The 26,665-nt window shown below is 45.6% G+C and overlaps 1 protein-coding gene across 1 annotated transcript in view; it reads left to right on the top strand.

Annotated features, from left to right (window-relative positions):
• The first annotated feature begins 1,222 nt into the window (after positions 1-1,222).
• LOC149428770 (uncharacterized) overlaps positions 1,223-26,665 on the top strand; it is a 70,952-nt gene continuing 45,509 nt past the window's right edge. The window contains exons 1-3 of the mRNA XM_089667018.1: positions 1,223-1,231; positions 3,925-4,066; positions 11,695-13,271. Of these exons, the coding sequence (XP_089523144.1) occupies positions 1,223-1,231; positions 3,925-4,066; positions 11,695-13,271 (1,728 nt within the window). The remainder of the gene's footprint in view (positions 1,232-3,924; positions 4,067-11,694; positions 13,272-26,665) is intronic.

Below are 26,665 nucleotides of genomic sequence, written 5' to 3'. Positions count from 1 at the left end.
ATCCAGAATCCCATCACCATCCCCCCACCTCCACCCCTGATCCCTACAAGACAGAAGACACAGAAGATTCTAGAAGTCACTAAGAAGATGATGGAGCTGCTGACAGGAGAGGTGAGCGGTGCCGGGAATTCTGGGACATTCTCCAGTAACAGACAAGGGATGTGTCTGGATGGTGACTGTATCATTGTGTGTGTCAGGTTCCTATAAGGTGTCAGGGTGTCACTGTCTATTTCTCCATGGAGGAGTGGGAGTATTTAGAAGGACACAAGGATCTCTACAAGGACGTCATGATGGACAATCAGCCGCCCCTCACATCACCGGGTAAGAGGAGACTTTATTGTAAAGGAGAGAGCAGTACGGAGGATCCACCTAGATCCCCCATCATCTGATAAACACATAGAAACAATGGATTCAGTCAGTGTGTGTGTTTCCTACAGATGGATCCAGTCATGGGAACCCACCAGAGAGATGTCCCCATCCTCTGTATTCCCGGGATTCCACACAGGAAGGTCACACCATCCCTCACCATCATCAGGTAGATGATGACAATTATTGGTAGTTGTGATTTATACACAGCATGTTTGTTACAATGAATGTTTTATTATATCTTTCAGAGTGGAATCCTCAGGGATGATAATATTGATGTTAAAGAAGAGTATAAAGAGGAGGATGAGGAGTATGGAGTGATGGAGGAGTTTTCAGAAGGACACAAGGATATGATGGAGCCACCAAATACCAGGAACCCACCAGAGAGATGTCCCCGTCCTCTGTATTCCCGGGATTCCACACAGGAAGGTCACACCATCCCTCACTATTACAAGGTTGGTGGGATGGAGAATCTAGAACATGGACTTGTAGAGACTATGGGCTCCAATCACAAAGCGGTATCTTCCCGTATCCCAGTATGTAGTAAGATGCTGCATTCTGTTTTTTAGTAGTGAAGCCTGCGGGTAATTTACCACTGGTGTCCATAGCAACACTTGTAAATAGCTTGTTGTTAAGGAGAGGGCAGCCGCCAGTGTCCCCAACAACCAGTAAACAAGGAGCGGACGGCCGCCAAGTTCCCCGCTGACAGCTGTGACAGGTCTGGTATGGATTTTGAGGGGAACCCCGATGCCAAAAAAATAAAATTAAAGGAGTGAGTTCCCCTCCAAAATCAATACCAGACCCTTAGTGAGTGCCCACCTTCCTCCTGAACCATACCAGGCCACATATTCTCAACATGGGGTGGGTGCTTCAGGGCAGGGGCACTCTGCGCCCCCAAAAGCACCTTGTCCCCATGGCGATGGGGACAAGGGTCCCTTCTTCACAACCCTGGGCAGTGGTTGTGGGGGGGCTTTGGGTGGGGGACTTATTGGAATCTGGAAGCCACCTTTAACATGGAGGCCCCCAGATCCCGCCCCCCCACAATGTGAATGAGTTTAGAGTACATAGTACCCCTATTCATTCACCAAACAGTGTAGTGTAAAAAAAAACACTGGAATAAATTTTTGACAAAACAAAAATAAAGAGCAATATCCCCCTGATGTAGATCCATCGATGATCCAATCACGATACTCGCTGTCATCGCTGAAAAAACAAAGCTCCCCTCCTGACATCTGACAGCTTTGTCGCCTCCCACTTCTAAATAAACTAAGGAATGCTACTACCCTGTGACGTCACTGGGTGGCCTTGCCCTCTTGTTACGTCACCAATACAACATGCCCCGGTCAGTGACGTCACGAATACAACATGCCCGGTCAGTGACGTTACCAATACAACATGCCCCGGTCAGTGACATCACCAATACAACATGCCTCAGTCAGTGACGTCACCGAGTGACACCGTCTCTTAGTATATTTAGTGGCAGGAGGCAGCAGAGCTGTCAGACAGAGGGGAGTCTTCATTGGGAGCGGAGCTTTTCTTTCCATGACAGCGAGCATCGTGATTGATGATGGATCTACACCGGGGGGGACATTTTGCTTTATTTTTCTTTTTTAACTAGTAGCCGACCGCAGATAGCCGAATGACGGCTTCACTGCGGCCGGCCAGTTCTGGGTGGACGTCATATGACGTCCCCCCAGAACGCGCTCTCCTGCGCGCCCCAGGGGGCGCGCACCCGGCGATCTCCGTGATCGCTGTGTCCTACGGACACAGCTGATCACGTGATGTGGTAAAAGGCCGATCCCAGCGGCCTTTTACCACGTGATCAGCGGTGTCCAATGACACGCTGATCACAGGGAAATGCAAGTGCCGGTTCTCGGCTGCACTTTCCTCACGCTGTCAGATCGTGAGGAAAGTACTGCCGAGAACCGGCAGTTGTCAGAGCGGGGATCGGCACCGATCATCAGGACACTGATGATCAGTGCCCTGATGATCGGTGCCCAGCAGTGCCACCCGTATGTTCGGCCCACCTGTGCCCAGCAGTGCGCCCACTAGCTCCGCCCACCTGTGCCCAGCAGATCACCCACCTGTGCCCAGCAGTGCACCCACCTGTGCCCAGCAGTGCACCCACCTGTGCCACTCTGCAGTGTCACACACCTGTGCCCAGAAGTGCCACCTACCTGTGCCCAGAAGTGCCACCCACCAGTGCCACCCACCTGTGCCCACCCACCAGTGCCACCCACCAGTGCCGCCCAGCAGTGCCACCAGTCAGTGCCCAGGGGTTGTGCCAGTCAGTGCCCAGCAGTGATGCCAGTCAGTGCCGTCTATCAGTACCCATCATCAGTGTCACCTATCAGTGCCGCCTATCAGTGCCGCCTCATCAATGCACATCAGTGAAGGAGAAAAAATACCTGTTTGAAAAATTTTATAATAAAAATTTTTTGCACTTTTTTTATTTATAGCGCAAAAAGTAAAGCGCCCAGTGGCAATTAAATACCACCAAAAGAAAGCTCTATTTGTGAGAAAAAAATGATCAAAATTTCATATGGGTACAATGTTGCATGACCGCGCAATTGTCAATCAAAGTGCGGCAGCGCTGAAAGCTGAAAATTGGCCTGGTAAATAAGGGGGTATAAGTGCCTGGTAGGCAAGTGGTTAATAAAGGACTTGTCAAAAACTGCCTGCTGTCTATATAACAGAATACTTTTTTGGGGCGAATAATTAGGGGTACCATGTACCCCATACTCATTCACATGGGGTGAGGGATCTGAGGGCCCCCTTGTTACTTTTTGTAAGTCTCCTGCCTGCAAACCCCCACAGCCACTAGGCTGGGTTGTAGGGAACAGTCCCTTGTCTCCATCAACATGGACAAGGTGCTCTGGGGGAGCAAAGCTCCCCCCCCCGCCCCAGAGCATCCACTCCATGTTATGGGCACGTGGCCTGGTATGTTTCTGGAGGGGGGGGTCACTTGCTTGTCCCCCCTTTTCTGATTTGCTGTGCTGCATGCTCAGATAGGGGTCTGGTATGTATTTCTTTCATTTTGGCAAGGGGCCCCCTTTCAAAATCCATACTAGACCCCCCAAGGAGGGGAATCCTACGCCATTTTCTTAATATTTCCTTGCTGGTAATTCTTTTTTTTTAGATTTATCGGTTGGTTTGGATGCGGCAGCCGCTCGCTCCCTAACAACCATGTTGTTTACTGGTTGTTAAGGATGCCAGCGGCCGCCCACTCTTTACCAAGCAGTACACATTTCCTGAATGCCGCATGTCTCCACCACTAATTAATGACCGCATGCATTTCATTCTTTATTTCCTTCTGTGAATGTAACGCCTGTTCATGCGGTATTTACTGAGCGTGTTCAGTGTTTGTGGTCAATACCGCAACACGGGATAGGAAATGGACAGTTTCAGGATGGCATGCGGTATTTAGGGGAAATGTACCCACATATCACATGTGATCTGCTTCTGTGAAGGGAGACAATGTGTGGATTTTGTGTGTGATGTCACAATCATAAATCTTACATTTTACAGATGATATTTTCTCTCATTTCCTTGATTTAGAGTGGAGATCCAATCGATATAGAATTTGAGGTGAAAGCAGAAGAAGAAGAGGCGTATGTGAGGGATGATCAGCAGTCTATGGAGGAGGATGGAATAACGGGGACATTTATAGAGGAGGACACTCCTACAGAGATCAGCACAGGTGGGTCATGAACACTAAATCCATTCCTCCACCCATACTGCTCACTGATTGGTCCAGAGTAGGGCGGGGACTGGGTGATATCAGCCTGTAATCCCCTGGTCACTTTCCTGAGCTGTGTTCCCCGTCCTGTATTCCTGGATTTCTCTCGGATAATCTTCCTTCTCTGTGCTGCAGACACAATTTATGTCTCTAGACTGGATTTATGGAGGTTCTGGGGTTCAGCTGGCAGCAAAATGTTGATTTTTACTCTAAGCATTGCATAATGTAGGCACCCAGGACATGTGACTGGGGTCTCCTGCCTTGTGCCTGACTCCTCCAGGGGACCTTCTCTGTTATCTGCTGGCTGTGCCGGGTGGAGGGATATGTCTGTAGTGTCTCAGCCCCAAGTCACTGAGTGCAGTCTCAGGAGATGGGAGGCAAGCAACCCTTTAAGGACCTTAAATTACTGAATACCAATATTATGAGTCCTGACCATTACATTATATAATTTATATTGTACATTACATACTCCTGACCCCTGCACTATATAATCTATGTTGTACATTACATACTCCTGACCCCTGCACTATATTCTCTATGTTGTACATTACATACTCCTGACCCCTGCACTATATACTCTATGTTGTACATTACATACTCCTGACCCCTGCACTATATACTCCTATGTTGTACATTACATACTCCTGACCCCTGCACTATATACTCTATGTTGTACATTACATACTCCTGACCCCTGCACTATATACTCTGTGTTGTACATTACATACTCCTGACCCCTGCACTATATACTCTATGTTGTACATTACATAGTCCTGACCCCTGCACTATATACTCCATGTTGTACATTACATACTCCTGACCCCTGCACTATATACTCTATGTTGTACATTATATACTCCTGACCCCTGCACTATATACTCTATGTTGTACATTACATACTCCTGACCCCTGCACTATATACTCCATGTTGTACATTACATACTCCTGACCCCTGCACTATATACTCTATGTTGTACATTACATACTCCTGACCCCTGCACTATATACTCTATGTTGTACATTACATACTCCTGACCCCTGCACTATATACTCTATGTTGTACATTACATCCTCCTGACCCCTGCACTATATACTCTATGTTGTACATTACATACTCCTGACCCCTGCACTATATACTTTATGTTGTACATTACATCCTCCTGACCCCTGCACTATATACTCTATGTTGTACATTACATACTCCTGACCCCTGCACTATATACTTTATGTTGTACATTACATACTCCTGACCCCTGCACTATATACTCTATGTTGTACATTACATACTCCTGACCCCTGCACTATATACTTTATGTTGTACATTACATACTCCTGACCCCTGCACTATATACTCTATGTTGTACATTACATACTCCTGACCCCTGCACTATATACTCTATGTTGTACATTACATACTCCTGACCCCTGCACTATATACTCTATGTTGTACATTACATTCTCCTGACCCCTGCACTATATACTCTATGTTGTACATTACATTCTCCTGACCCCTGCACTATATACTCGATGTTGTACATTACATACTCCTGACCCCTGCACTATATACTCTATGTTGTACATTACATACTCCTGACCCCTGCACTATATACTCTATATTGTACATTACATACTCCTGACCCCTGCACTATACTCCATGTTGTACATTACATCCTCCTGACCTCTGCACTATATACTCTATGTTGTACATTACATCCTCCTGACCTCTGCACTATATACTCTACAGTGGATATACACCCCTGTTAAAATGTCAGGTTTCTGTGATGTAAAAAATTAGACAAGGATAAATAATTTCAGAACTTTTCCACCTTTTAATGCATGCTATAAACAACTGAATTGAAAAACAAACTGATATCTTTTAGGGGGGAAGAAAACAAAAAATACTAAAATAATGTGGTTGCATAAGTGTGCACACCCTCTTATTACTGGGGATGTAGCTGTGTTCAGAATGAAGCAATCACACTCACAATCATGTTAAATAGGAGTCAGTACACACCCGCCATCATTTAAAGTGCCTCTGATGAAACACAAATAAAGTTCAGCTGTTCTAGTCGGTCTTTCCTGACATTTTCTTAGTCGCATCCTTCAGCAAAAGCCACGGTATGCAGGGAGCTTCCAAAGCATCACAGGGATCTCATTGTTAAAAGGTATCAGTCAGGAGAAGGGAACAAAAGAATTCCCAAGACATTAGATGTACCATTATTATTATTATACAGTATTTATATAGCGGCAGAAGGTTTGCCTCGCACTGTACATTATAGTGGGGGATGGTACATGAGACAGGACAGTAACAAAACAGAACACGAGGAGTTCAAGGGCCCTGCTCTTTGGAGCTTACAATCTAGGAGACCATGGAACACAGTGAAGACAGTCATCATCAAGTGGAGAGAATATGGTGCAACAGTGACCTCGCCAACAGTGACCTCACCAACAGTGACCTCGCCAACAGTGACCTCGCCAACAGTGACATCGCCAACAGTGACCTCGCCAACAGTGACATCACCAACAGTGACATCGCCAAGAACTGGATGTCCCTCCAAAATGGATGAAAAGATGAGAAGAACACAGGTCTGGGAGGCGGCCAAGAGGCCTACAGCAACATGAAAGGAGCTGCAGGAATATGTGGCAAGTCCTGGCTGTGTGGTCCATGTGACAACAATCTCCGTGTTCTTCATATGTCTGGTCTATGGGGTAGAGTGGAAGACGGAAGACTTTTCTTAGGAAGAAAACCATCCAAGCCCGGCTACATTCTAGAAAAACACATCTGAAGTCTCCCAGAAGCATGTGGAGAGATGTGTTCTGGTCTGATGACACCAAGGTTGATCTTTTTGGCCATAATTCCAAAAGATATGTTTGGCACAAAAACAACACTGCACACCACCAGAAGAACAGAATACCCACTGTGAAGCATGGTGGTGGCAGCATCATGCTTTGGGGCTGTTTTTCTTCAGCTGGAAATGGGGCCTTAGTCAAGGTAGAGGGAATTATGAACAGGTCCAAATACCAGTCAATATCGGCAAAAAACCTTCCGGCTTCTGCTAGAAAGCTGAACAAAGAGGAGCTTCACCTTTCAGCATGACAACCACCCAAAGCATCCATCCAAATCCACAAAGGAATGGCTTCACCAGAAGAAGATGGAAGATTTGGAATGTCTCAGCCAGAGCCCAGACCTGAATCCGATAGACAATCTGTGGGGTGATCTGAAGAGGGCTGTGCGCAGGAGATGACACACAATCTGACAGATTTGGAGTGTTTCTGCAAGGAAGAGCGGGCAAATATTGCCAAGTCAGGATGTGCCGTGCTGATAGACTCCTCCCCAAATAGACTGAGTGCTGGAATCACATCAAAAGGGGCTTCAACAAAGGATTAGTGTAAGGGTGTGCTCACTTATGCAACCAGATTAATTTCATTTTTTATTCTTAATTCCCCCTAAACGATTTCAGTTTGTTCAACTGAGTTGTACAGTTTATAGGTCACATTAAAGGTGGAAAAAGTTCTGAAATTATTTATCTTTATCTTCTTTTTTTTACATCACAGAAACCCGACATTTTCACAGGAGTGTGCAGATGTTTTATATCCACTGTATGTTGTACATTACATACTCCTGACCCCTGCACTATATACTCCATGTTGTACATTACATACTCCTGACCCCTGCCTTATATACTATATGTTGTACATTCCATGTTCCTGACCCCTGCACTATATACTCTATGTTGTACATTCCATAGTCCTGACCCCAGCACTATATACTCTATGTTGTACATTCCATAGTCCTGACCCCTGCACTATATACTCTATGTTGTACATTACATACTCCTGACCCCTGCACTATATACTCTATGTTGTAAATTACATACTCCTGACCCCTGCACTATATACTCTATGTTGTACATTACATACTCCTGACCACTGCACTATATACTCTATGTTGAACATTCCATAGTCCTGACCCCTGCACTATATACTCTTTGTTGAACATTCCATAGTCCTGACCCCTGCACTATATACTCTATGTTGTACATTACATACTCCTGACCCCTGCACTATATACTCTGTTGTACATTACATACTCCTGACCCGTGCACTATATACTCTGTTGTACATTACATACTCCTGACCACTGCACTATATACTCTATGTTGTACATTACATACTCCTGACCCCTGCACTATATACTCTATGTTGTACATTACATACTCCTGACCACTGCACTATATACTCTATGTTGTACATTACATACTCCTGACCACTGCACTATATACTCTGTTGTACATTACATACTCCTGACCACTGCACTATATACTCTATGTTGTACATTACATACTCCTGACCACTGCACTATATACTCTATGTCAGTGTTTTTCAACCTTTTTTGTGCAAAGGCACACTTTTTTCATGAAAAAAATCACGAGGCACACCACCATTAGAAAATGTTAAAAAAATTTACCTCTGTGCCTATATTGACTATATATAAAGTAATTCTCTTGAATAGGAATCAAACACAAAGAAATTATTTTATAATTACTTTATTATGAAATAATAAAGTATTTTATAATTGGACCCGGGGGCCGGACCAAGAGTAGATGAATGATGTGTATGTGTCATCCATAGTAAGTATAGTAATATTCCCCCATAGTAAGCATAGTAATTAATCCCCCATATAGTAATTCATCCCCCATAGTAATTAATCCCCCATATAGTAATTCATCCCCCATAGTAATTCATCCTCCATATAGTAATTCATCCCCCATAGTAATTCATCCCCCATAGTAATTAATCCCCCATATAGTAATTCATCCCCCATAGTAATTCATCCCCCATAGTAATTAATCCCCCATATAGTAATTCATCCCCCATAGTAATTAATCCCCCATATAGTAATTCATCCCCCATATAGTAATTCATCCCCCATAGTAATTCATCCCCCATATAGTAATTCATCCCCCATAGTGTAATTCATCCCCCATAGTGTAATTCATCCCCCATAGTAATTCATCCCCCATAGTAATTCATCCCCCATATAGTAATTCATCCCCCATATAGTAATTCATCCTCCATATAGTAATTCATCCCCCATAGTAATTCATCCCTCATATAGTATTTCATCCCCCCATATAGTATTTCATCCCCCCATATAGTATTTCATCCCCCCATATAGTATTTCATCCCTCATATAGTAATTCATCCCTCATATAGTATTTCATCCCTCATATAGTATTTCATCCCTCATATAGTATTTCATCCCCCATATAGTATTTCATCCCCCCATATAGTATTTCATCCCCTCATATAGTATTTCATCCCTCATATAGTATTTCATCCCCCCATATAGTATTTCATCCCTCATACAGTAATTCATCCCTCATATAGTAATTCATCCCCCATATAGTATTTCATCCCTCATATAGTATTTCATCCCCCCATATAGTATTTCATCCCTCATATAGTAATTCATCCCCCCATATAGTATTTCATCCCCCCATATAGTATTTCATCCCCCCATATAGTATTTCATCCCTCATATAGTAATTCATCCCTGATATAGTAATTCATCCCCCATATAGTATTTCATCCCCCCATATAGTATTTCATCCCTCATAAAGTAATTCATCCCTCATATAGTATTTCATCCCCCACAGTACTATTCCCCCCCCCCCTTCTAGTAAGCCAAGTCCCCCGTGTCAATTCACTTACCTTTTGCGTTCCTCTCGCTGTCTTCCCGCGCCGTTCGGGTCTTCAGGGCGGACTGTGAGAGGAGCCTAGCTCCCCTCCCCTCACGTTCGGCACGCTGCCCCGCCTACACACATCCTGACAGCCACATCCGCAAGCCGGATTAAAAGGTCCGCGCGGACTTTTGGGGCTGCCAACCGAGAGGAGGCAGGGGAGCGGCCGACCGAGAGGAGGGAGGGGAGCAGGCGCCCGGCACACAGAAGAGCCGCATTAGACTGGGTAAAGAGCCGCATGTGGCTCGCGAGCCGCGGCTTGCCGACCACTGAATCATTAGATTCTAATGATTGGTCTATTTGTGAGCCGAAGCCACATGTTACAGATGAAATTGGAATTTTTCCCACGGCACACCAGACAATATCTCACGGCACACTAGTGTGCCGCGGCACAGTGGTTGAAAAACGCTGCTCTATGTTGTACATTACATACTCCTGACCCCTGCACTATATACTCTATGTTGTACATTACATACTCCTGACCCCTGCACTATATACTCTGTTGTACATTACATACTCCTGACCCCTGCACTATATACTCTATGTTGTACCTTACATACTCCTGACCCCTGCACTATATACTCTGTTGTACATTACATACTCCTGACCCCTGCACTATATACTCCATGTTGTACATTACATACTCCTGACCCCTGCACTATATACTCTATGTTGTACATTACATACTCCTGACCCCTGCACTATATACTCTATGTTGTACATTACATACTCCTGACCCCTGCACTATATACTCTATGTTGTACATTACATACTCCTGACCCCTGCACTATATACTCTATGTTGTACATTACATACTCCTGACCCCTGCACTATATACTCCATGTTGTACATTACATACTCCTGACCCCTGCACTATATACTCCATGTTGTACATTACATACTCCTGACCCCTGCACTATATACTCTATGTTGTACATTACATACTCCTGACCCCTGCACTATATACTCTATGTTGTACATTACATACTCCTGACCCCTGCACTATATACTCCATGTTGTACATTACATACTCCTGACCCCTGCACTATATACTCTATATTGTACATTACATACTCCTGACCCCTGCACTATATACTCTATGTTGTACATTACATACTCCTGACCCCTGCACTATATACTGTATGTTGTACATTACATACTCCTGACCCCTGCACTATATACTCTATATTGTACATTCCATACTCCTGACTTCTGCTCTCCCCCCTCCCCCCACTGCTATATATACACATAATATGGATTCTCTTTTGTTCCCCCCATTTCCTCCCAGCTGGACATTTTATATTGGATGATGTGATTGGAGCACAGACTTTTACATGGTGATAATAATGTGATAACATCCTCCAACTTTGGACCCTTAAACAGAAAGTGATAATGAGGGAGGAGTCAATACCCCAATGATGGTGGTCTTCAGGATCAGTCCAGTCTTCATCTTGGTTGTTCTCCCTCCATCCTCACTCTCTGACCTCTGGTGGGGCTCAGCCCCGCTGTTCTTCATGACTAAATCATGGAGTAAATAGGGAAGTGCAGTACTTCTTGTGTTGGGAAGATGGTGATGAGTGATAGAGGGGGTGGGGACCCTCGTCCTATAATCCCCTCATCACTGTCCCTCCTATAAAAGACAGTTCTGGTTGTTTCCTCACTCTCTGACTAAGGTCCATGAATAAAGAAATGACCTGGTAGGAGATCAGAGGAGCCATTTCCTAGTTCCCTTGAGGGTGGAATTGTAAGCTCCTCAGAGACCAAGCTGCCTGATGTGGGCGGAGTCCTGGTTTGGGGGAACCAATCAGCTCCTGTCTAGTAATCCTCTTTGTCTTTGTATTTTAGTCCATGGCCAGGAGATGATGAAAACCTCCGAGGATTGTCTCACTTTGTCTCCAGACTGGAAAGTAGAAGATGAGGACATCACACAGTATAGTCCAGGAGAAAACCCGGCTCCCTCCAATGTCCATCCGGCACCACCCAGTGTAGATGGACCATCGGATTCCTTGTATCCTGAGGAACCTCAGACTGTGCGGGACCGGGCCGGCCTTCCAACAGGGAAGAGGTTCTCCTGTACTGAGTGCGGGAAAGGTTTCCATTATAAATCACATCTTAATGTGCATGAAAGATCTCACATGGGAGAGAAGCCATATTTCTGTTCTGAGTGCGGGAAATGTTTTTTAGATAAGTCCAGTCTGTCCAAACATCAAACATCTCACACGGGGGAGAAGCCGTATTCCTGTCCTGAGTGTGGGAAATGTTTTTCAAGGAAGTTCAGTCTTCACATACATCAGAGATCTCACACGGGGGAGAAGCCGTATTCCTGTACTGAGTGTGGGAAATGTTATTCAAGTAAGCCCAGTCTTAACACACATCAGAGATCTCACACAGGTGAGAAGCCACATTCCTGTCCTGAGTGTGGGAAATGTTTTTCAGACAAGTCCAGTCTTCATAAACATCGGAGATCTCACACGGGGGAGAAGCCACATTCCTGTCCTGAGTGTGGGAAATGTTTTTCAGACAAGTCCAGTCTTCATAAACATCGGAGATCTCACACGGGGGAGAAGCCGTATTCCTGTCCTGAGTGTGGGAAATGTTTTTCAGACAAGTCCAGTCTTCATAAACATCAGAGATCTCACACGGGGGAGAAGCCGTATTCCTGTCCTGAGTGTGGGAAATGTTTTACACAGAAGTCCTATCTTTACAATCATCAGAGATTTCACATGGGGGAGAAGCCGTATTCATGTTTTGAGTGTGGGAAATGTTTTTCAAGAAAGTGCAATCTTTACATGCATCAGAAATCTCACGCAGGGGAGAAGCCAAATTCCTGTCCTGAGTGCGGGAAATGTTTTTCAGATACAGCCAAACTTCATTTACATCAGCGATCACACACGGGGGAGAAGCCATTTTTCTGTCCTGAGTGCGGGAAATGTTTTTCAAAAAAGTACAATCTTCATATACATCAGAGAACTCACACGGGGGAGAAGCCGTATTCCTGTCCTGAGTGCCGGAAATGTTTTTCAGATACGTCCAGTCTTCATAGACACAAGAGATCACACATGAGGGAGAAGCCGTATTCCTGTCCTGAGTGCGGGAAATGTTTTTCACAGAAGACTGATCTTCACAGACATCAGAGATTTCACACAGGGGAGAAGCTGTATTCCTGTCCAGAGTGCGAGAAATGTTTTTTATGCAAGGTCTTGCTTCACACACATCAGAGATCTCACACTGGGGAGAAGCCGTATTCCTGTTCTGAATGCGGGAAATGTTTTTCACAGACGTCCAATCTTTACAGACATCAGAGATCTCACACGGGAGAGAAGCCGTATTCCTGTCCTGAATGCGGGAAATGTTTTTCACAGAAGTCCAATCTTTACCAACATCAGAGATCTCACATGCGGGAGAAGCCACTTTCCTGTCCTGAGTGAGGGAAATGTTCCTCACTGAAGTCCTGTCTTCATGTACATCATGGATTCCACACAACCCTGGAGGTGTATTAGTGTAGGAAATGTCTTCTAGATGAATGTTGATGGACATCCCAGCTCTCATGTGGAGAAGAAGCACACCCTGATATACACTTCAGATATACTCCATGGCTGATCTTCATCATGGAAGAAACAGTTCATAAGGAGATGAGAGGCCCCCAAAGACATGGATGAAGTGTGGGACCGGGTTGGTCATTGATGGCAGGAGAAGAATAACAATGGAGTGCTGGCCTAGAGCACTGGGCTGACTTTTCATTGGGGTGCAGCCTACAGTGAAGGAAATGTGTATTTGCTCCCCTCTGATGTTGAATGTTCGCCCCTCACACAGAAATGATCGGTCTAACAATGGAATGTTCGGTGTAACACTGAGAGACAGAATACAACAACAAATTCAGCAGAAATGCGTCTAACAAATGATGACTGATTTGCATGTTCATGAGGGAAAGAAGGATTTGATCCCCTATCATTCAGCAGGATTTCTGGCTCCCAGGTGTCTTTCATACAGGTAACAAGCTGAGATTAGAAGCAGTCTCTTAAAGGGAGTGCTGCTAATCTCATTGTGTTACCTGTATAAAAGACACCTGTCCACAGGAGCAATCAGACCATCAGATTCCAAACTCTCCACCATGGCAAAGACCAAAGAGCTGTCCAGGGATGTCAGGGACAAGATGGTAGACCTACACAAGGCTGGACTGGGCTACCAAACTATGGCCAAGCAGCCTGGTGAGAAGGTGACAACAGTTGGTGCAATCATTCACAAATGGAAGAAACACAAAACAAGTGTCAGTCTCCCTAGGTCTGGTGCACTATGCAAGATCTCACCTCATGGAGTGTCAATGATCATGAGAACAGTGAGGAATCATCCCAGAACTACACGTGAGGATCTTGTCAATGATCTCCAGGCAGCTGGGACCACAGTCACCAAGAAAACAATTGGTAACACACTACGCCGACAAGGACTGAAATCCTGCAGTGCCCGCAAGGTCCCTCTGCTCAAGAAAGCCCATGTCCAGCCCGTCTGAAGTCTGCCACTGAACATCTGAATGATGCAGAGGAGGACTGGTGGGAAGTGTTGTGGTCAGAGGAGACCAAAATCCAGCTCTTTGGCATCAACTCAACTCGCCGTGTTTGGAGGAGGAGGAATGCTGCCTATGACCCCAAGAACACCATCCCAACTGTGAAACATGGTGGTGAAAACATTCTGCTTTGGGGGTGTTTTTCTGCTAAGGGGACAGAACAACTGCACCGCATCAAAGGGACGATGGATGGGGCAATGTACCATCAAATCTTGGGTGAGAACCTTCTTCCCTCAGCCAAGGCATTGAAAATGTGTCGTGGATGGGTGTTCCAGCATGACAATGACCCAAAACACACGGCCAAGGTAACAAAGGAGCGGCTCAAGAAGAAGCACATTAAGGTCCTGGAGTGGCCTAGCCAGTCTCCACACCTTCATCCGATTGAAAATCTGTGGAGGGAGCTGGAATTTTGAGTTGCCAAATGTCAGCCACCAAACCTTAATGACTTGGAGAGGATCTGCCAAGAGGAGTGGGCCAAAATCCCTCCTGAGATGTGTGCGAACCTGGGGGCCAACTCCCGGAAACATATGACCTGATTGCCAACAAGGGATTGGCCACCAAGTACTAAGTCATGTTTTGTGAAGGGGATCAAATCCTTCTTTCCCTCATGAACAGGCAGATCAGTCATCATTTGTTAGACGCATTTCTGCTGAATTTGTTGTTGTATTCTGTCTCTCAGTGTTACACCGAACATTCCATTGTTAGACCGATCATTTCTGTGTGAGGGGCGAACATTCCATTGTTAGACCGATCATTTCTGTGTGAGGGGCGAACATTCAACATTAGCCTGGGAGCAAATACACATTTCCTTCACTGTATATGCTAGAGATGGTCTGCATATAAATGGAAGGGGGTCTGCTGTGCTGGGGGAGGGGTTTATGGGAAGGCTGGAGGAGTATATAAACTAGGATGGAGGGGGGAGGGAGAATTCAGTTTTAACGGGGTAGACAGATCAGACAGGTCAGTACTTGTTGGTGTTACAACCAGTGGAATTGGTACCATTTGTATGAAAATAAAAAATGCTCAAAATCCGTGTGAACAAGGTGTCAGTGAGTGAAGTGTCGGTGAATGTACAAAGGTGTAAGTGAATGGACAAGGTGTCGGTGAATGAACAAGGCGTCAGTGAATGAAGGAGGTGTCAGTGAATGGACAAGGTGTCAGTGAATGAAGGAGGTGTCGGTGAATGTACAAGGTGTAAGTGAATGGACAAGGTGTCAGTGAATGAACAAGGTGTCGGTGAATGAACAAGGTGTCAGAGAATGAAAGTGTTTGTTCCCCAATGCCAGAAGTGTGCCCAGCACAATAGGTGAGTTGGAAGGTTTGGTGCATGAAGAGAACTAGGATTGAATTGGTATTGCTGAATCTTGGCTTCATTCCTCACATGACTGGGCCATTCATATTCCTGGCTAGGTTCTCTTTCGGAGAGACGGGGGAAATAGGAAAGGGGGTGGAGTCTGTCTCTATGTGAGAAGTGATCTCAGAGCGAGTGTGAAAGAGGACCTAGTTGATGGAGAGTGTGATGAGGCTGAAGGATTACGGGTGGAACTGCACATGGGGGGCGGTACTACAAAGGTCATCATTGGAGTTTGTTATAGGCCTCCCAGTGTTAATGAGGAGGTGGAGACTCAGCTCCTCCCACAGATGGAAAGGGCTGGGACAGTGATAATAATGGGGGGTGGTAACAACCCGGAAAGTGACTGGAGTAATGGTACTGCGGGTGTAAACACAAAACAACCCCTCCTGCCCTCTATGGCCCAGAACAAGGGTGGATAGATGGACCCGGAAGAAATTCCCCACCAAGGCATCAAAGGTTGTGCGGCTCTAAACAAGGCTGGGGAAGCCCCACCAATACTGAAAAGTGAAACAAAAAGCGCACCAACCTTGTGCATTACCTCAGTAAAATGTGATTTTATTGGATGTGAAAATATCCTCACAGAGAAGTATAACAAGCGTGTAAAGTCCTTGGTGAGACCTGACCAATCAGAGACCAGCGCGAGTCTAAACACGAGGGAAGTTTCTCAGAGTCAGGCTGACGCGTTTCGAAGGGAGTCCCTTCTTCATCAGAGCTGACTTGGCAATGACAGCCCTCTTCTATATATACCCTGGGACAGAGGTTGGACCCTCCCACTTGGGTTGGGCAGTCCCGGGAAAGGAGGCGGGACAAAGGTGACATCACAACATGCTCACACAAGTAACAATACATTACACATCAAGAGGTATAGTAAGAGACATTAGAAACATTCACCGGCATTAAAGCTGTAAGAAACGCAGGGCAGTGTAATATATACATGAGGAGGTCATATAGTCTGTGTATATATATATATCCCCATATAATAAATAATGACATATTGGGAATGCTGCATTGGGGTTCATGGGGATAATATTGTTGGATCAGCACAATGTATAAAAAGTAAAAATGAATGAATTGAATACATAATTCCTTTGGATAAAAGCCTGCTGGTTCCTCAATTGTTGGCTTCTTTCCATGGAGATAAATGTGAACACAAAGTAGGTATACACATACATTTCAATGGCAGCCAGAATGTCCTTGCCTTGTGTGGGCTGTCAGTGGGGTCATTGGGCAGATCTTTGTCTTTAGATGTATGGAGTATTCATGAGTAGTGTTACTATACTGGCAGTAGAGGGGGATCAAGTGCTGCCATTGCCAAATATGGCTTCTGGAGGTGAATTGGAACACACATCGATAGGTGACGACGGGGTATCGCACATGTGCAGTGAGGCGGCGGCACGCTGGAGTAGTCATGGAGATGGGCCTCCGACGGGCTATCGCACATGCGCAGTGAGGCGACGGCACGCTGGAGTAGTCATGGAGATGGGCCTTCGACGGGCTATCGCACATGCGCAGTGAGGCGGCGGCACGCTGGAGTAGTCATGGAGATGGGCCTCCGATGGGCTATCGCACATGCGCAGTGAGGCGGCGGCACGCTGGAGTAGTCATGGAGATGGGCCTCCGACGGGCTATCGCACATGCGCAGTGAGGCGACGGCACGCTGGAGTAGTCATGGAGATGGGCCTCCGACGGGCTATCGCACATGCGCAGTGAGGCGGCGGCACGCTGGAGTAGTCATGGAGATGGGCCTCCGACGGGCTATCACACATGCGCAGTGAGGCGGCGGCACGCTGGAGTAGTCATGGAGATGGGCCTCCGACGGGCTATCGCACATGCAAGCCAAAGTCAGCTTATCATTTACCTAGTGGAGTGCCCTCCGGACATCCCGGAAGGACGGCTGTGAGATGTGTTCCAGCCGTGGCTGTAAAGTTGGACATCTCCCTACAACTCTTGGGACAATTAGCCTGCATGTGACCTCGCTGTCCCCATCTACAGCATCAAGTCTGGGGTGTTCTTCCATAAATGTCTCCACCTGTTTTCCAAACCAAGAGATCCTCCCCTAAACCTTGAGGTGTTGGTGGGATTGACCTGAACCTTTACATAGTTAACAGGGTAGATCCTTGATGAATTTGCGTCTTGCATCACGCCTGTCCCAGACTTGTGTTCTACTCCTAGAGCTCTGGGTCACACTCCTTAGAAACAGACTATTAGATTCTCACAGGTCAATCCCTTGGAGAATGTCAAAAGAAAGTCCTGCCATTACCCCAACAGAAGTAATTCCCTGTAGAATTCACCACACAGGGATCAATGATGGTCAGGAAAGCACCTGTATCACAGAAACCAATGACTTTTTGTACATCTATGCAGACCTCCTGTAACTGCTGCTGCCTTATCTTGGGGTAAGTGGCTGGACTCCATAAACTCCTAGAAGGGCACCAGTTGTTGGAAGCATCAATTCACTTTAAGATGGTGAAAGGCTCTTTCCTTCTGGCACCAGAGTTACACTGGGATCAGGGCAGGTGTTTTGATTCTGGGGAGGGTGATGTTCCTTGGGCATCTAGCCTGGAGATGCCTGGGTTGTCCACATCTGTAGCATGGGTGGTCCAAGGGTGACCAGAGGGCTGGGGTTGGAGTGGCATTTCTTCAGAAGCTTGGTACATATCCACATAGTGCACCAGCTTGGGAGAGGTGGACCTCAGAGTCTTTTTCTAACAGGGCAGCTGGCCTGGCAGTGACCGGTTTGTCCGCAGCCAAAGCAGAGTCTCTCTGTAGAGATAATGTTAGTGGATCAAATTATCCTCCCAGCACTTCAAGTGTGTCCCTAAGCCAACCGCTTCCATACCCCAAAGTGATGTCCTGCTGGAAAGAGCATTAATAACCATGTGGCCCTCAGATGAAAAGCCATCACATGGATACTTTTGTAGTTTTGCTGCTGAACTGGGACATGTACCTTGCAGAGGCATGTTGAGGCCTCTTGCTGGTACATGTTTGGAAGGGGCAGGGGTTGTAACAAAGGGCACAAATATTTTTTTGTGTTGTTTGTTGAAGCACAGACAGCATTGTGTCCTGTAGCTGGATAAAGCCAGATGTGCCGGCAGCAGGTTTGGATGCTTAAGGTTTGGCTGAATTCAAAGGACAATATAATAATCCTATGCTGGCAGAAAGGGTCAGACGTTTCTGAGTTTACTTCTGTGATGGACACACCGGACTGAGGGCTGCATGTCTTCCTAGAAAGAGGTTACCTGGTGCACAGAGTTGCTGAGACAGATACCTTCCTGGACACTGGGACTCTGCTCTACTCTCTGATCTTCTGGCAACTTCTATCTGTGTGGTCCAGATGCTGCGGCCAGGACACACAGCCTTCTGAGGACCCATGATGTGCATATGAAGAACCTCTGCCCACCAGACCTCCTGTTCTCTGCCAAGCTGCCTGGACTTCTGTTGACTGGTGAGTCCCTGAATCTATGTTGTGTCTATTGCTGCTCATCCCTCATAGTGCCTGGACTCTGGACTAAGTGGCTGCTGGATCCGATTGCTGCAGTTTGCCAGTCTATACCCTTGATGTGCCATACCATGCTGCCCTGGTCTCTGCCCTGTGCTTGAATCACCCACTTTTCTGTCCAGTTCCCTATACTGTGCTGACTTAGCCCCTTGTCTGTCCAGATCCCTGCCCTGTGCTGGACTCAACCACATGTCTGCCCAGATCCCAGCCCTGTGCTGGACTAAACCACTTGTCTGCCCAGATCCCTGCCCTGTGCTGGACTAAACCACTTGTCTGCCCAGATCCCAGCCCTGTGCTGGACTCAACAACTTGCCTGCCCAGATCCCTGCCCTGTGCTGGACTCAACCACATGTCTGCCCAGATCCCTGCCCTGTGCTGGACTCAACCACTTGTCTGCCCAGATCCCTGCCCTGTGCTGGACTAAACCACTTGTCTGTCCAGATCCATGCCCTGTGCTGGACTCAACCACTTGTCTGCCCAGATCCCTGCCCTGTGCTGGACTCAACCACATGTCTGCCCAGATCCCTGCCCTGTGCTGGACTCAACCGCTTGTCTGCCCAGATCCCTGCCCTGTGCTGGACTCAACCACATGTCTGCCCAGATCCCTGCCCTGTGCTGGACTCAACCGCTTGTCTGCCCAGATCCCTGCCCTGTGCTGGACTCAACCACTTGTCTGCCCAGATCCCTGCCCTGTGCTGGACTCAACCGCATGTCTGCCCAGATCCCTGCCCTGTGCTGGACTCAACCACTTGTCTGCCCAGATCCCTGCCCTGTGCTGGACTCAACCACTTGTCTGCCCGGATCCCTGCTGTATCAGCTGGATTTGACCCTTGCTATATCCTACCCTGGTCCGCCTAGATCCCTGCCTAGTGTGCTGGACTTAACCACTGCTATGCTGTATTCACCCTGTGGGCTGGGTACATTCCCCTTGCCATACCGTCCGGTGGCCTGGTGTACTGGTTCTCCATTTTGCTTGGCCATCCTACATGGACTATCTATGTGGTATTACATTGCTACCAGGTGGACTATTTTGTTGTGCTTTGTCTTGTTATCCATACTGTGCCCTCACATTCCCCAATATACCCCGTATGTCAGGTTTTGTGTGATCTGCTCTGTGTGCTCTCTCTCTGCACTTCTAGTTTATCACTAGTGATGGGCTGAACACCCCCCGGTTCAGTTCATGGTAGAACATTCAAACAGACCAAAAGTTCGCCGCCAACATCGAACCTATGGGAATTGAACTTGCAAATTCAAAAGTGCACATTTTGAAGGATGATATGCTAGGTGTTAGCAATAAAAGTGGTATGGGGACTCGGGTACTGCCCTGATGGACAAGAATCAGTGGAAAAAAAATTCTAATAGTACAGTTTTTAAAGGGGCAGTCATTTTTCATTGCTTAAAGTAAAAAAAAAAATATATTCATTTAAATATCATGCCTGGGGTCCCTTAAACTACCTGCAAAGTTGCACATCTGTACAATGTATAGAACCTGCTGCAGCAGAACTGACACCGTAACCCTTCAGTTATTCTTGATGAGTGCAGGATTGGACCCGGCTCTAAAAATTCTAATTATATGTAATGCACCTCTCATACAGGTATAGAAAAATGTGGCCTTCAGTGTTGATGGTGCCTGAACACTGTGTCCCCTCAGTTACTATTGCTGGGTGCACTCATGGGCCCTGCAGTTAAAAACTGTTAAAAATTATAGAAAAATTATCCAGGATTGATTCATGTTGATAAATGTCAGCTGGTCAGCGGAGTCTGTGGACAGACGCACTCTTATCCATCACAAAACCTCCAGCAGCACTGAATGTCTGTTCAGAAAGCACACTGGATGCAGGACAGGCCAGTACCTTGATGGCATATTGAGCAAGTTCTGGCCAGTGATCCATCCTCAAGACCCAGTAACCCAGTGGATGCTCAGTTGGAAAGGTCTCCAAGTCTGCACTTGCCCCTAGATAATCCTGCACCATATGATGCAGACCCTGCCGATGGATGCTTAAACCTAACAGCCCTGGGCGCTGAGGACTAAAGAACTGTCTAAAGGCATCGGTCAGCTGGCCGCCTTCTCCACCGCTCTTCCTTTGACAGAATGAAGCCTCAGAAACACGTTGTCCAGGAAATGGTGACCTCCCAGTGTCTGGAAAGGTGTTCCACAATTTCAAGGCATCCTCAGGATGTTTCATCCTCTGCTCCCTCTGGGAAGACTGGATGAGCTCTGCACCTTGACCCTTGTAACGTGGATCAAGAAGGGTTGCCAACCAGTAAAGATCTCGCAGACACTTTGAGGAAATCTTGAAAATGAAAGATGTACACACAGTGCGCTGGTTATGCAGCAAAGTCGAGGCCTTGTGTGCTTTTCTGCAACACTGGAAGACAGTAGGGAGCCATTCTGAGCAGATATCATCTGAGGGATCATGTGAATCTGCTAAAGTTAAAGGCATCCTGAAAGACCTGAAACAGATGACGTTTGTGAAACTTTTGCATTTCCTATTCGATTTTTCTAGCAAGCTGAAACCTTTGTCAGAGGGTCTTCAGAACAAGGAACTTATGATCTGTCAGGTAAAAGACAAACTAGAACAAGCAGTTAAAAATCTTCAGGATCTTTCTGATGGGAAAGGAAAAAACAAACTTGAATTTCTTAGTAAGTTTACAGAAGATGGAAAACGACATGAGCTGCAGCTGACCAACCTTCAAGCTGGTGACAGAATTTCAGTCTATAGGCCAATCTGTATTGGCCAAAGCAGAAAGAGATTTCATTTTGAGGCTTTCCTCGTTCTCCTCAGATATTGTACAATCTGTCCATATATTGAACAGCGTGTCTTGGCCAGACAAAGCTCACATCCCCAACTTTGGATGGACTGAGTTGCACAGAATTGCAAAACATGTTTTTGATAATCAGTTTGAAGACAAAATTGAGCTGTTAGAAGCAGAGTGGGCTGACCTCAAACTCTCCATTCAAAATGGACTCTTTTATTGAGACTCTGAAAAGACTGAATCAGCAGAAAGATTCAGCAACATACTCCCTCTGTTCAACTTCTGTGCCGTACTTCCCCAACAACCGCCTCATGTGAACGTGGCTATAGCTACCAAATCAGAATAAAGACGGTCTATCGTTCATCACTGACACGGGAGACTTTGGATGATCTTCTGATGATTGCTGTTAATGGACCACCACTAAAAGATTACAATCCACACACAGCCATTGAAGTGGTATTTTGTATCAGAAAGGGGACGTTACACAAGTCTTGGTCCTGCTGTACAACGAAAATCATAGTAAATCTTAATGTGAAACTGGCTTCCTACAGATTTTTGGCATCCCAAAAAAATCATTTTTTGGTGTGTTTTTTCTTCATGAAATAGATTGCAATCCACACACAGCCATTGAAGTGGTATTTTGCATCAGAAAAAGGGTATTACACAAGTCTTGGTCCTGCTGTACAACACAAACCATGGCTGCTCTATGTTACAATGGTTACTATTGTTATGCCATGTTTTTTGGCATCTAAATAAGCACTTCTTTATTTTTTCTTAATGCATTACTTCTCTAAGCTCTCTTTTAATAAGATGCTGGAGATATAAAATGCAAAATGTTTACTATTGTTATTTATGTTTTTTGGCCATCAATAGAGGCACTTTTTCTTTTTTCTTAATGCCGCACTTCTCTAAGGTCTCTGCTGGAGATAAAAAATACAACATGTTTACAGTAATTATTATTCCATGTTTTTGGCATCAAAATAAGCACTTTTTCTTATGCTATACTTCTGTAAACTAAACTTACATCCTTTAAAAGAGACTTTACTGCAGTTACTAAAGATGCAGGAGATAAACAAAAGATACAAAATGTTCACTGCAGGTTTAAAGCTGTAAAACTTGATATTTTTATTGCACCCGATTGCTATTGCTGTGATGTTTAAATTGACATAATAAAGTTATAATTGCAGTTTTTTTATATTTTGGACTCTTTATTCTAAAGAAAAATGTAATTTCATAAGCTTTAAGGGGGTGTGGTTGGGGGCAGGGCTAGGGACAGGGTTGGGGGATGGGCTGGGGGTGGGGTTGGAGGTGGACCTGGGCAAGGTTGGGTGGGGCAACTGGTGGAGAGTAAGGATTGTGCCTGGCTAGTAGGTCTAGACTCAAAATGGTTTATCCGGATGTATACAGTATATATATGACAAGGTAGACTACTTCATGTAACATTACATCTTCATCTCAGATTGTAAGCGGATTGGATTGGCCTGTGTATGGGATTCCAGATCAAGTCATGGCAAGGTACACGTTGAGCGTTGAATATCTGGGTGTAGAGAGATCACGGGGGGGATTTGTATATCTGTTGTCACATGTTGCTGAGTTACTGATTTCTTACACGACATTTCCAGACAGTTGGATGTAATTCATTAATATTTGGAAGTAATTGCTGGCTTGTATTTCTCCCCATTATTGTGGATTAGATCATTGTACTGTTATCTTGTATTGTTTATTATTTATCATCACCTATTATATTTCATCCCCATTTTGTACTGATTTATATTATTAATAAATATATATTTTTGCACATTAATGTGTTTTATTTCATCTTCCAATTATCACAAATACAGAACTGGGATGTCAGTTACTTTGTGAGAATTAGTAGGGAATCTCCTTCATTCCAGATCCCGCCTGTTTCCATGAATTGTATACGGATTATTTCCTCACAGATAAAGTTCTGACAATTTGTACCGTTCTGGTGTTTTTGGTCCTCAGAAATGAGATCTGCCGTCATCAGACATGATGGATTTTCAGACATCTATCCCATAGTTTGTAGACTCTATAACTCTCCTACACACTGAATCATAGACACTGATTGGGGTTATTGTACCCAAGAAATGGCGCAGAATACACCTTTGTCTACATTTAGAAGGAAAGACCATTTATTTGTAAAAACAAGAAACAAGAAAAATGGTAAAAAGTGGTGTTTAATACCACCAAAATAAATATCTATTTGTGTGAAAAAATTACAAAAATATAATTTGGGTACAATGTTGCATGACTGTGTAATTGTCATTCAAAGTGTGAGAGCGCTGATAGTTACCAGTCGGCCTGGGCAGGAAGGGGGGGAAGTGTCCGGTATACAGGAGGTAGAAATATTTATTTTTAAAACAAACCTCTAAGTGTTTGTGAAATCTCCCACCACAAAATGTACTCAGCCAATCACAGGTCAGGACTCCATTTTTATTCTTCTCCTGCCATCAATGGTCAACCCAGTCCCACACTTCATCCATGTCTTTGGTGACCTCTGATCTCCTTATGAACTGTTTCTTCCAAGATGAAGATCAGCCATGCAGTATATCTGAGGTGTATATCAGGGTGTGCTTCTTCCCCACGAGAGCTGGGATGTCCAGCAACATTCATCTAGAAGACATTTCCCGCACTCAAGGCACTAATACACCTCCAGGGTTGTGTGGGATCCCTGATGTACAGCAAGAAAGGACTTCAGTGAGGAACATTTCCCTCACTCAGGACAGGAAACTTGCTTCTCTCTCATGTGAGATCTTTGATGTTTATGAAGACTGGACTTCTGTGAAAAACATTTCCCGCACTCAGGACAGCAATACGGCTTCTCCCCTGTGTGAGATCGCTGGTGTGTGTAAAGATTGGAAGTCTTTGTAAAACATTTCCCACACTCAGGACAGGAATAAGGCTTCTCTCCTGTGTGAGATCTCTGATGTGTGTAAAGATGGGACTTCACTGAAAAACATTTCCCGCACTCAGGACAAGAATACGGCTTCTCCCCCGTGTGAGATCTCTGATGTCTGTAAAGATTAGACTTATGTGAAAAACATTTTCCACACTCAGGACAGGAATATGGCTTCTCCCCCGTGTGAGATCTCTGATGTGTGTAAAGACTGGACTTATCTGAAAAACACTTTCCACACTCAGGACAGGAATATGGCTTCTCCCCAGTGTGAGATCTTTGATGTGTGTAAAGACTGGGCTTCTCTGAAAAACATTTCCCACACACATGACAGGAATGTGGCTTCTCCCCCGTGTGAGATCTCTGATGTGTGTAAAGACTGGACTTCTGTGAAAAACTTTTCCCACACTCAGGACAGGAATACGGCTTATCTCCCGTGTGAGATCTCTGATGTGTGTAAAGACTGGACTTCTGTGAAAAACTTTTCCCACACTCAGGACAGGAATGCAGCTTTTCTCCTGTGTGAGATCTCTGATGTGTGTAAAGATGGGACTTCCTTGAAAAACATTTCCCGCACTCAGGACAGGAATACGGCTTCTTCCCCGTGTGAGTTCTCTGATGTGTGTAAAAACTGGACTTCTGTGAAAAACATTTCCCGCACTCAGGACAGGAATACGGCTTCTCTCCCGTGTGAGATCTCTGATGTGTGTAAAGAAGGGACTTCCTTGAAAAACATTTCCCACACTCAGGACAGGAATACGGCTTCTCCCCCGTGTGAGATCTCTGATGTCTGTAAAGATGGGACTTCCTTGAAAAACATTTCCCGCACTCAGGACAGGAATACGGCTTCTCCCCCGTGTGAGATCTTTTATGCACATTAAGTTTGGATTTAGAACAGAAACCCTTCCCACACTCAGTACAGGAGAACCTCTTCTCTGTTGGAAGGCCGGCCCGGTCCCGCACAGTTTGAGGTTCCCCAGGATACGAGGAATCCGATGGTCCATCTACACTGGGTGGTGCTGGATGGACATTGGAGGGAGCCGGGTTTTCTCCTGGACTATACTGTGTGATGTCCTCATCTTCTACTTTCCAGTCTGGAGACAAAGTGAGACAATCCTCGGAGGTTTTCCTCATCTCCCGGCCATGGACTAAAATACAAAGACAAAGAGGATTACTAGACAGGAGCTGATTGGTTCCCCCAAACCAGGACTCCGCCCACATCAGGCAGCTTGGTCTCTGAGGAGCTTACAATTCCACCCTCAAGGGAACTAGGAAATGGCTCCTCTGATCTCCTACCAGGTCATTTCTTTATTCATGGACCTTAGTCAGAGAGTGAGGAAACAACCAGAACTGTCTTTTATAGGAGGGACAGTGATGAGGGGATTATAGGACGAGGGTCCCCACCCCCTCTATCACTCATCATGACAGAGGCATGCCTGTGTTAGCAACATCACGGGAACATAAGCCCAGCAATCGTCTTTGCAGTCATGGATTTTCTCCTGTTGCCCCTTTACTACACTTTCCAGTTTGGAACATTTTTCTTGGTAGGCTATAGCGGCCTCCATGTTTGGGTCAGATTTTTCTGTGCTGGTCAGAGCTCAGGCTCAGAGACCAGTAGTTATAGCAGAAGACCAACCAAAAGGATAGGTATACAGGCAGGTCACCCTGACAGATGACATGGGCTCACCTGAGGTGCGGGGTCTAAGCACTAACCATTATCACCAGAGC

Source organism: Staurois parvus, unplaced genomic scaffold (genome assembly GCF_062004578.1).
Source record: "Staurois parvus isolate SC_StPar_1 unplaced genomic scaffold, SC_StPar_1.0 ptg002977l, whole genome shotgun sequence".
Taxonomy (NCBI): domain Eukaryota; kingdom Metazoa; phylum Chordata; class Amphibia; order Anura; family Ranidae; genus Staurois; species Staurois parvus.
Note: the sequence above shows the minus strand (reverse complement) of the source record. Positions and strands in the feature narration are given on the sequence as shown.